General features: G+C 52.4%; 1 protein-coding gene across 4 annotated transcripts in view; it reads right to left on the bottom strand.

The window, feature by feature from the left end:
- HNF4A (hepatocyte nuclear factor 4 alpha) overlaps positions 1 to 12,075 on the bottom strand; it is a 31,786-nt gene that overhangs the window by 13,677 nt on the left and 6,034 nt on the right. For all 4 annotated transcript variants that reach the window (XM_032263651.1, XM_032263652.1, XM_032263653.1 and 1 more), the window contains exons 3-6: positions 11,293 to 11,387; positions 4,908 to 5,014; positions 4,046 to 4,201; positions 228 to 315 (exon numbers count right to left, since the gene is read on the bottom strand). In XM_032263651.1, the coding sequence (XP_032119542.1) occupies positions 228 to 315; positions 4,046 to 4,201; positions 4,908 to 5,014; positions 11,293 to 11,387 (446 nt within the window). The remainder of the gene's footprint in view (positions 1 to 227; positions 316 to 4,045; positions 4,202 to 4,907; positions 5,015 to 11,292; positions 11,388 to 12,075) is intronic.

Here is a 12,075-nt window from a genome sequence, read left to right on the forward strand (position 1 = left end):
TTAATGCTGGGAATTTGATGCCTTGCGTCCATGTTTCCTTGCATCTCAGTGGCATATCCAGTTGAGAACCGAGTCCTGGAATCCTCCATTTGCAAGCCTGAGGACAGGGCCACTCCTGACCAGTCTCCCTTGCCCCTGCATGCCACCATGTGAATCTCCTTGCTGGGTGAGTGCCATGCTAGGCACGTCCTCCACGGAGCCCCGGCCAGGGCAGGCAGCCTCCTCACCTAGGAGCAGCACGTCCTTGAACACCATGGATCGCTTGGTGGCTCCAAGCAGCAGGTGCTCGCCAGCATGGGCTCTGAGCAGGGCCACCTGAAAGAGAAAAGGAACCGTGTCTGGCATCTGCACCCTTGGGAAGGCTGCTCGTAGCTAACTCAATGACATTGGGCAAGTCAGCTTAATGCTCCCCTATGCCTCTACCTGCCTGAACTGTGAAATGGGCATCATAAAGTGACTGCCCATAAAACTAGAAACCTGGAAGGGATTCTGCAGAAACCTGGAAGGGGAAATAACGTGTGCTCAGAGCAGAGAGACCTCATGCTGACTCTGCCCCTGAACTGCCGTGTCCTTGGGCAAGAAGCTGCTTCATGCTGGCCACCTTCTGTGTGCCTGATGAAAGGGCAAGCAACATTCTGTGTGCTTTTTTCTCTTTTTTGAGATTCTCAAAAGGGTCTATGGTCCCAAAAAGTTCCAAAACTGTGGGTCCCAAATTGCCACCCATGGGCCAGCTATGGGGAATTATTAAGAGTGCTTTGTAAAAATACAGATTCTATTTTTTTTTTTTTTTTTTGAGACAGAGTCTCACTCTGTTGCCCAGGCTAGAGTTCAGTGGCATGATCTTGGCTTACTGCAACCTCCGCCTCCCAGATTCAAGTGATTCTTGTGCCTAAGCCTCCCAAGTAGCTGAGACTACAGGTGTGCGCCACCATGCCTTACCATTTTATTTTTATTTTTAGTAGAGACAGGACTTCACTATATTGGCCAGGCTGATCTCAAACTCCTGACCTCAGGTGATCCACCCAACTCGGCCTCCTAAAGTGCTGGGATTACAGGTGTGAGCCACTGCGCCTGGCCTGAAAATACAGATTCTTAGGCCCTGAGATTCTGACTCCTATTCTGTATGTTTAGAGTGGGTCCAGGGATCTGTGTTTAGTAAGCGCCTCAGTTGACTCAGAAACGTAATCCTGTTGGGGAAATCACTGGTCTGGCAGATCCCTCCAGGGATCTTCCCACTGGACATTGCAGGACTCCAGGATGCTGAGAGGGCATTACAAGAACATGGATGTGGATGCTGGGTCTCGGGGTTGGTCCTTCTCAAGGCAAAGGTATGAACACTGGTCCCTGGCAGAGAATCAGCTTGATGTACAAGGCAAGACTTCAAAGACTGGAGTCATAGGTAGGGGCCCAGCAAGCTTGCGGAAGGACAGAGCCAGCCACTGAGAACCATCTGCTTTAGTGCTTGCCCAAGGACCAAAGGATGGCCTGGCACAAAGCCGCGCCAGGCTGGTAGCCTCAAGGATCTTATCTTCAGGGCTGGGTTAGGGAGTCTGAAAGTTCTATAGCAAGCCAAACCAGAAGGTTAAAATGCCTTTTTTTGTTCATTCATTTGATTGTTCATTCTTTCAGTTATCAAATCCTAAATGCCTACTAAATCCCAGACAGTTTTTAAGACAATGGAGGCACCATGTTTAAAAATGAGAGACAAGGTCTCTAGTCTCACGGAACTCACATTTTATAGGGGAGGGTGTAGAACAGATAGTTTAGAACAAGTAAGTGCACAGGACAGAGGATGATCACAACACGAAGGAAAGAAGGAAGGAGAGGGAGGAAGGAAAGAAGGAGGAAAGGTGGGAGCAAGGGAAGAAGGGAGGGAGGGGAGTAGAAAGGATGATGGCAGCAATGGGGTGAGAATGGCTACGTCAGATGAGGAGGTCAGAGAAGACCTCTAAGGAGGTGAAATTGTCAGAGGGAAAAAGAGATTTGCCTGAAGGTACTTGGCACAAAATAAGCCTCCAATAAATATTTGAATGAAGGAAGGAAGGAAAGGGGAAGTGAATGAATGAATGAGCAAACAAACTGACTTCCTCTCTCGCTCTAGCTGCTCCTGGGCAGCCGCTTGTCCTCACCCCTTCTATCTTCCATGGATAGAACCTTGTGAGGAGAACAGAAAAAGAGGAAATTGCCTGGGAGGTGAAACCCACTTTCCATGACTGGCGTGGAGGGAGGCCAAGGATGCTGACGGCCGAGCGCCTACCGTGCCAGGCACTGTGCAAGGCTTTCGTCAGTCACCCAGTGGCCTTCACACCGTGAGGCCGAAGACCTGGATTTGAGTCCCAGCTCTGGGGCTAACTTGCTCTGTGACATCAGGCAAATTGCTTTATCTCTCTAAGCCCTGATCTCTTTCTCCAATTGTATCCAGCCCCAAGAAGCACACAAACTGGGAATCTAGTTCCTGGGGCAATGTTGACAGAATTGGGGGGCCCTTTGGAGGACAATGCCCCTGACTTTCCCTGGGGTGCCCCACTGGCATTGGCCAAGCTGGGCTCCTCATACACCAGGAATGGGGAGCTGAGAGCCCTTCTGGTCCCAGGTTCAATCCCCTGACATGGCAGCTGTTCTGGGGGTGGGCCGGGAGGTCAGGGTGGTGTGTTAATGATTGTCCTGTGCTATTGGCCACCCATCATTGCTCTCTGAGAATGCTCTGAGCCCCAGCCAGGGAGGTTTGGGTGGGAAATTGAGGTTAACAATTGCTCAGGTTGGGGGTATCTTGTTGCCCTGCTAAGCCCCTGGGAAGGAACAGGAGGGATTAAACATTAATGTGGAGACTCCAGCAGAGGGGACTGGGGCCAGAGCACAAGGAGCAGGGGAGAGGGTAGGGGCAGATTGTCCAAGATCCTTGCCCCATCAATTCTGCTAACGGAGGGAGGAGTCATCGAAGAGGGCCTTGGGTCCAGCCTCTGCATGAGGCTGGGGACCAGCCAAACCAGCGTTTTCACAGTGTCCCAGTGTGCAGGTTTAATAGGTGTTCCAGGAGAATCTTGGGGCCTTGGGAGTTTGGGAAGCCCTGGTGTCTGTGAAGCCAAACAACTGTCTGGACGAGGCTTCTCAGAAGCTTTCACAGGCCGATACGCATTGTCAGTGTCTTATGCAAAGGTGCAAAACAGGTAAGCGAATGCACCAGAGGCTTTCTCCGAAGCTGGGGAGGTGGCCCAGCCCAGCTCCTCTTTCCAACAGGAAACAAGGCGTGCTCTGGGCAGGAGCTTCATAGGTGGCATCTCTGAAATTCACCTGTCCTCAGACACACACCACCTTCCTCCAACCCTTTCTTCCCCCAGGGATGTTTTAGTATTCCAAAAAAACGTACGGTGGGAACTATGACGCGGAGTTCAACTGCTTTGTTGGGAAACAAGGAAGAAACTATGTTTAGGGAGAGTGGCTGTGGTCCAGCCAAGGTACAGCTCGATCCATTACCTGAATTTTGCACTTTTCAGGCAGTAATGTCCTCAGTCCTCCCAACCACACTCTGAAGTGGCCATTATCATTTCCACTTGACAGATAAGAGAACACTGAGGCTGAGAGAGAAGTAATCTGTCCAGGATTACCCAGACAACCAGTCTTAGAGCCAGAGCTTAAACTAAAATCTCCTGATCCCTGTCCCAGGGTCCCTGTCAACATCCCCCTGGGAGCGCTGCATGGTGCAATGCTTTGGGAGCTTGGACTTTGGAGCTTCCCTGCCGGGGTTCTAATCCCAGCTGTGCTGGACAGTAGCTAGTGACCTTGAGCAGGTTACTTAACCTCTCTGTGCCCCAATTTCCTCACCTATGAGATGGCTGTAATAATAGTCCCTTCGTATCTACCTCATAGAGTTGTTGGAGGAGCTGAGTTAATATTTGTAAGGTGATTTCAACAGTTTCAGACACATATGTGCACTACGAATTTTGTTAAATAAAATGAAGCCAGTCCGGAGCTGTATTCCAGGTGAGCCAGCCGCATCCTGGCTGCCCGGTGCCCACTACTGCCCACCATCCACGCCCACCCTCACCTGGTCGTCTAGGGGGAGCTCGCAGAAAGCTGGGATGTACTTGGCCCACTCGACGAGAACCAGCAGCTGCTCCTTCATGGACTCACACACATCTGCGATGCTGGCGATCTTCTTAGCTCGAATGTCGCCATTGATCCCGGAGACGGGGGAGGTGATCTTCGAGAGATACAGGGAAAAAAATGCTGGAGATGTTTGGGCCCTCCTGCACTCTCTGCCCTCGGAACAGAGCCCCCTCCCTGGAGTCAGGTGTTGGGAGGAAGCTGGACAGTGGGTGCCTTCCAGCTCTGAAGGAAGCTCGGGGGAAAAACAGTGGGAGGGAGGAGGCAGGGATGAGGGAGAGGGGCTGCCTCTGGGTCTTCACTTGCTACCTGCCCCCTGCCTCCTCCTCTATCAGCTTTAGAGCTCCAAGGAGTCTCTCAGCCTTAGAGGAGAAGCAGGGCAAAAAATGGTCATCGTAATCTGACAACGAGGCAACCATGGCTCAGAGAGGTGCTGTGACTTGCCCAAGGTCACACAGCAAGGGATGGACGGGGCCCCATTTTGCCACCTCTGTGCACTGACCCACTGGTCTGTTCTCTCGGGGCTGAGCTGATTGCAGGCCCCCAGTGAATGTGAAGACTCTGCTTGGCCTGTGGGAGGCAGGTGGCACAATGAACTAGAAAGGACCCCAGGGCGCCAGGTTCAAGTTCTGCCTTTGCTGCTAACTGGGCCATGTGACACTGGATTCAGTGTCCCTTCTGTAATATCTGAGGGCCCTCCCATCAGCCGCTCCAGGGCCTGGCTGGGGAGAATGGAGGTGGAGGAGGTAAGCTCCTCTGTAGTGTGGGGCATCCCTGGGTGGGCGGCAGGGTCACCCTGGTACCTGTCGGGACAGGACCTCTGCCTGCAGGAGCGCGTTGATGGAGGGCAGGCTGCTGTCCTCATAGCTTGACCTCCGAGTGCTGATCCGGTCCCGCTCATTTTGAACGGCTGTGAGGAGGCAGAGAGAGGTGAGCAGGGAGAGCAGGGGTGGAGTGAGGGTGTGGGGGTGTCTGTGACTGATGAGGAGTGGGAGCAGGAGGCGGGGGTGTCCATAAGACAGATCCACATCAGCATGTGGAATGAGGGGAGACGGGCTCTAACTCAGCTGGTGGAAGAACTTTCTGCATATCTGAACTGCCCCCCCACACAATGGAGAGGCTACAGGAGTGATCCACCCATCATGATGGGCATGCAAGCCAGTGATGACTCAACTATGGGCTTAAAACGGGTCTTGAGCATTGAGGAGGGGATCCGACCAGATTAAAGATGTTCAAGCTCTGGTCTACAAAAGGGTCCCTTTCTTTCCAAATGAAAGTGATTAAAGCAAGCAAAACAAATTGCTCTGGGTGACATGGAGCCGGCCTGGGGATTCCTGAACAAAGGGATCTGGGGGCTCCAATTGCCATGATGATTTTTTCCATCCGCAGAAGCTGCCTGTACTCCACACTAACCTTCCCAGCATCAGCAAGGCCAGGCGCCTCCGTCCCTCCCACCACTGCTCTGTTCCGGGCACGGTCCACTGGGGCCCCAGGCTCCACTGCCCGCTCCCATCTGGGTCAGTCCTGGCCTGAGATAGAAGATGATCCCTCTACCGTCCCGACAGTGGATGGGATAGACCTTGGAGTCCAAGAGGCTTCACTGTGGAATGAGGCTTGGCTGATTTGGAAAGGAGGGAGCATGAAGCTGCATGAGGTCTGGCTTCCTGTCTGGAACCTGCCACTCTGGGTGCCCGTGGCAATCGCAGCCTCTCTCTGGGCCTCAGTTTCCCTACCTGTAGGCATTTCTCTCCCAGCCAGCTCCCTGCACTCTGTCTCATCTCAGGGACCGGCAGGTAGGTTTTTCCAGTCCCTCAAGCCTGGGCGCCTTCCTCGGCTTCCCCTCACACCCCAGTGCTGTCAGTGATCATGACAAACAGACCCGCTGCTCCCTCCCTGCTCCGGCTACTGTCTCTCGGATTAGATCCACCTCCTCCTGGGTTCTGCTTCTGCCTTGCGCCTGCAGTCTGTGTTCCTCCCAGAGACAGAGAGATCCGTTCAAACACATCCAAGTCACGTCCCCTGCTGCTCAAAACTAGTGCCTTCCAACCTCGCAAGTCCTCAAGGTCCTTCCTCTCCTCTCTGATTGCCCCTTTTACTGGCTTCCTCCCACCCACTCTGTCCCGGAAAACCCACCTCCCGCCTGGATACATCCGCACATTGCTGGGCTGCTGTTGTCACCGCCTGGGGTTCCCTTTCCCACACAGCACTGCTGCATCTTCATTTCACTCCTGCCTCTGTGCAAATGTCGCCTTTCAGACACCCTCTCCGGCCACCCTGTCTAACACAGCATACCGCCAACCCTGGCCCTTCCCCACCGCGGTTTTTCTTCAAGGGACTTATTGTAGAATTATTTGTTACTTCCTTTACTCTCTGTCTCTTTCTGAGAAGGAAAGCTTCAGAAGGCCAAAACTCCATCCCTCTAGTTCACTGCTATAGTCCCAGCCACCAGAACAGAGCCTGGTACACAGTAGGTGCTCAATAAATATTTGTGCAGTGAGAGAAAAAAGGCATTGGAGGAGACAAGCTCTAATTATTTTTTTTTTTTTCCGAGACAGGGTCTCATTCTGTCGCCCAGGCTGGAGTGCAGTGGCACGATCATAGCTCACTGCAGCCTCAACCTCCTTGGCTCAAGTGATTCCCCTGCCTCAGCCTCCCGAATAGCTGGGATTACAGGTGTGTGCCATCATGCCTGGATAATTTTTTTTTTTTTTTGAGACAGACGAAGGTCTCATTATGTTGCCCAGGCTGGTCTTGAACTCCTGGCTTCAAGTGATCCTCTCAGCCTCACAAAATGCTGGGATTACAGGTGTGAAGCACCAAGCTAGTCATAAATTCTCATTCTTATAAGCACCCTATTTCTCTAGGGAACATTGACACCCCCGCGATTCAACGTTCTCTTGATGTTGACACATTGGTAAAATCAGAGAATAAAAGTTGAATCATCTGCACTGAGCTGGGGAGTCAGTGGGATAGAACAGAAGTCCAGAGGCAAGCCACCTCCTCTCAGACCCACCACGTGCATGGGGCCAGCTCAGAGCACGGCTCCCCTGCCCGGGCCGTCTGCCCCGCCCCCCCACCCCTCCCACGGCAGCCTCCTGCCAGCACCCGCACCCACCCACCAGGGCGCCGAGTGGCCGGCGGGCGGAATGAAAGGGCTGCTGTCAGCAGCTGCGGATAGGGCTCCTCAAGGTTAGGCGGGCGTTATCAGTGCCCGGCGCGAGCTCAGTCACGGAATGATGTTTTCCAAATGTTTGCTCAGTATTAGCAGGGTCGGGGACCTAATGTAACTTCTATTGAATATTAACCGACCTGGGCAGAGGCAGAGAGGAGATGAGCGTGTCTTCCCAGAGAACTCTTGGGTAGTTGAAGTTGGATGAGACAGGCTCAATCCCATAGAAAACTGGTGAGGAGCAGGGCCGGGGCTTCTGAGGAAGGTCCCATCAGATGGACTCTGGCCCATCACCATGCTCACCTCCTGCAACCCTGGGTCCGCTCTCTGGGCTGGGTTTTTGATGCTGGGAGCCAGGTATCTGTCCTGGGCCTGACAACTGAGGCCCAAGCAGGTGACTGTCTCCCTGGCTTTGGGTTACAGGAAAGAATTCTTGGCCTGCTGTTGGCCCATTGACCCCCCAGGGTTGTCCCTGGAGCCTTTGTTCCTCCAGGGAGCCCCTTCCAGCCATGGTGTACTATCCTCTGGCAGAGACTTACAGGCCCATGAGACCTGGAGCCCTGCTCTGTGGTTGGGAGAAAGTTTTAGCAATCCAGATCAAGAAATGTACCTCCTTAAGAGAGTCTACTTGTGGAAGAAAAAAAAAAAAAAAAAAAAAAAAGAAAAGAAATGTACCTCTTTCACTGATCACTGCAAGTTGTTTCACTCCAGGGAGCTTGGCGTCTGCTCAGCTCTGGGGAGCCTGAGTTCTAGACCTGACCTCGTGCCTGACCCATCAACTCACCTCTCTAGCCTCAGTGTCCTTTTCTGTAAAGTTGGGCAGCAGGCAGATTTGATGACCTCTTACAGACTCAGCTGGTTTCAAAATCCTACCTTCCCAGCTTACACTTTCTGGTTCTCAGGGACTATTTTTGGGTTTTAGTCCCCAAATTCCCCTAAGGTCATCAAGAAAAAGAAATGAAAACTTGTCCCAATTCTCCTGGTCAGTGAGATTTCCGCCAGGACTTTCTTTTGACTTCGGGAGCTCCCCAGCAGGCCGAGAAGGAGTGGTGGGGCCTAGAAGACTTAGGTAGAGCTAGGAATACCCTCACTTCCCACAGCTTGACCGCAGTGGCAACTGAACACTTTGCCACTCTGGCCCGTTGTCAAAACAACCAAGTGACTGCATGTGTCATGATCTTCCAGGTAACTCAGGCATGTAAACAACGTTGACTAACCCACACGCACTTGTCATCAGCCAGCTCTCCTATCCTCCAGCCAGCATGTCAGTTTCCCTGGGCCAGGAAGCAAGCAGCTATTTTCAAGGCTGAGCTAAGGCTGAACGGTCTGACGCTCTCATCCCCCTTCCAGGTAGCTGGTAAGAGGTTTGCTGGTTTTGCAGCAGCTCAAGAGCGAGGGCTGGGCGCGGTGGCTCACACCTGTAATCCCAGCACTTTGGGAGGCCGAGGTGGGAAGATCACCTGAGGTCAGGGGTTCAAGACCAGCCTGGCCAATATGGTGAAGCCCCGTCTCTACTAAAAATACAAAATTAGCTGGGCATGGTAGCACACACCTGTAATACCAGCTGCTTGGGAGGCTGAGGCAGGAGAATCACTTGAACCCAGGAGGTAGAGGTTGCAGTGAGCCGAGATTGGACCAGGGAACAAACATACCCACCCTCGTGGGCAGTGTGAACTTGTGCAGGTAGGTGGGGAGTGAGAATCGAGACTCATAGGGCTGAAGGGTTCACTATCCAATGTCCTCATTTTATAGATGCGAAAACTGGAGCCCAGAAGGGACAGAAATGTCCCTAAATTACACAAGTGAAAATGACCCTGGATGTCTAATAAGAGACATTATTTGTAACAACTGACCACACGCAGGACCAGGCCACACGCAGTGGAGGTGGGTAGCCATCTAGTCAGGAGGGCTGCCAACCCCTCTCCCACCTGCCCGTCACAGACCTGAACCTCCATTGTGAGAGAGTCCTTCTCCCAAACCAGTGCCCTCTGGATGACACCTACGAGCAATCATAGTGCCTAAAATCCTAGGCTTTGGGGCCAAAGGAATTACAGACTATTACAACCACAAAAACGTCAGAACCTTAGACTGTAGTTCTTCACCGTTTTCTTGCCTCCACCTGTTCACACGTGCATCATGTTCTCATTCATTACTTTTCTCAGTCCACAAAGTGGAAGCTGAAGTGGATGAGAGAGAGAGGCTCAACCCCATTGAAAACTGGGTTGGGAAGAAGAAGGAGTATTTGAAGCTTGAAAAAGCCCCTCTTGCCCTCAGAACACCACTGAGGTCTACATATTAGAATTGCAGTGTTTAGAGCAGGCCTTGGGGACCACCCGCTCCTGCATCGGGATCAGCGAGCCCGGATTTTCCAAGACAGCTCATGAACTCAAACTAAGGCTCTGTAAGGAGGAGACAGAAGGTATTTTCAAGGGAGGGGAGAGAAAACAGGGGGCCAGGAGCAGATGCAGGGGAAAGAGAGGCTGCCAAAACCTCCCCTCCCCTCCTTCTCAGTGGGCCCTGGCGCAAGCTGGGTCCTAGGTTCCTGCTTCTGGGGTGTGCTGGGGAGTGGGGGGTGTATGTAAAAAACTAGCAGGACTAGGCCAAGGTTTGGCTGCAGGCTAGAAGCAAAGGTCTGGGGCTGGTCACAGAGCTGAGAAAGATTGTGTTTAGAGGAGCAGGAAACGAAGAGATTGGAAAATAAACTCAAGTTATTATTATTTTTTTTTTTGAGAGATAGAAAGTCTCGTTCTGTTGCCCAGTCTGGAGTGCAGTGGCATGATCTTGGCTCACTGGCAACGGGCCGAATGCAATTTTAAACATCCCTGGGATTTGGAGGGCATAAAGCAATAGGCAGCCAAATGTGGTCCAAGCAGCACAAAGCTCTAGTTCAGCCTCAGACCTTCCAAGCATCAGTTGTGGGACCCTAGGCAAGTTGTTGAAAAATTGTGGGCCTCAGTTCCTTCATCCACGAAAAGGGAGGAATTATAATAGGGTCAATGGGCTGGGTTCATTTCATTTTCATGACGTTTTCCCACATAGGGTTGTCACAGAAACGAAAGGAACCCAGCCCATTGAAGTGTGGAAAAAGCCCAGCCCAGTGACTGATATCTCCTGGTAGCAGAAGGCCTGGCAAGACCTTAATAAATGTTGTGCTCTGGTCTTCTCGCCCTCCCTCGTCCAGGATGGTTCTTGGGTCTCGTTTCCACTTTCTCTCTTTTTTTATTTTTTTGAGATGGAGTCTCTCACTGTCCCCCTGGGCTGGAGTACAATGGCACAATCTCAGCTCAGGGCAACCTCTGCCTCCTGGGTTCACACGATTCTCCTGCCTCAGCCTCCTGAGTAGCTGGGATTACAGGTGCATACCACCACTCCCGGCTAATTTTTTGTATTTTTAATAGAGACAAGGTTTCACTATATTGGCCAGGCTGGTCTCAAACTTCCGACCTCGTGATCCGCCCACCTTGGCCTCTCAAAGTGCTGGGATTACAGTCATGAGCAACTGCACTCGGCCTTGTTCCAATTTTCTAGAATGTGAAGATTTTGGAAATTGCCTGATATTCATGGATGAATAGTAAGGGAATTGGGGTGCTTGTCCCTGTCACAAAAATTCAAGAATCGGGCTCCCCTGGTTGTCCCCTTTGTGAAGCTGGGGTGGTGAGTTCGCAGATGTTTGCAATGTCATTCTCTATGCTTGTCCTAATGTTCGAAATATTATATTAAAAAAAACAAACACCCGACGTGGCTGCCTTGTGGTGGCACAGACAGGCAGGCAGGCAGGGGTGGTGGTTGCTGGGAGCCTGAAGAGCCAAGAGTGGGAGCTTATCTCTCTGAATCTTTCTCAAGACCAAGCCCAGCCGCTCCCTATGGTCAGATTTCCAGGCCCTCCCTCTTCTCGGCCATTAGCCCGTCACCCTGGGGCCTGGCACTGAGTCATAAAGTGTGGCTGCAGTTGTAAATGACTGACTGTCGGGGAGCTGTGGGCGCAGGTGGGGCAGTGGGGAGGGGGGGCCGAGGCTCACCTTCCTTCTTCATGCCAGCCCGGAAGCACTTCTTGAGCCTGCAGTAGCGGCACTGGTTCCTCTTGTCTTTGTCCACCACGCACTGCCGGCTAAATCTGGGGAGGGCTTTGGATGGTTGGATGGAGAAGACACAGCTTCCTCCTCTTAGGACAGAACTAGGGCCCTGGCTATCCAGTGGACCCCCAGCCTCAGTGGTCTCATCCCTTCATCCCAGGACTTCTCCCTTGAACCCACCAGGAGCTGGAGAGGTGCTACGACCCAAGGCTCCAGGTCCTCTCCTGCTAAACAAGGGGAAACTGAGGCTCAGAGAGGCAATGTGTGGTCCTGGGTGACTCTGCTGGTTGAGGTTAGAGCTGAGTTGGCAAACTTGACCTCTCAGGTACCAGAGCCCTGCTATTTCCACTGCATTCTATAAAAGCCCAGAACCCACAGCAGGCTCTTGGTTATGGCTCAGAGTTAATGCTTGGTTCACATAAGCCTCTCTCTGGAGCGGGGTGGGAAGTAGAGGCCGAGTCACACAGTGCTGACGGGCGGGGCCTTGAGTGTCAACCCTGGCTCTGCCATGGATTCCAGCTGGTTGACCTTGGGCAGATACCTAGCCCTCCACAGCTTCCTCCTCTATAAAATGGGAATAACAACAGTAGCCATCTCACAGGGGTGTTGGCAGGTGAAACGAAGTCATGCACCGATGGGGCACGGTATCTGCACGTGACAAGTGCCCACAGTTGACAGCTGCCACGATTTTATTGTTGTGATTACCCCCAACAGGAGATGCTTTTGAAA

The sequence above is a fragment of the Sapajus apella genome, unplaced genomic scaffold (genome assembly GCF_009761245.1).
Source record: "Sapajus apella isolate SASKATOON/1434 unplaced genomic scaffold, GSC_monkey_1.0 scaffold137, whole genome shotgun sequence".
In the NCBI taxonomy this organism is placed as follows: Eukaryota; Metazoa; Chordata; class Mammalia; order Primates; family Cebidae; genus Sapajus; species Sapajus apella.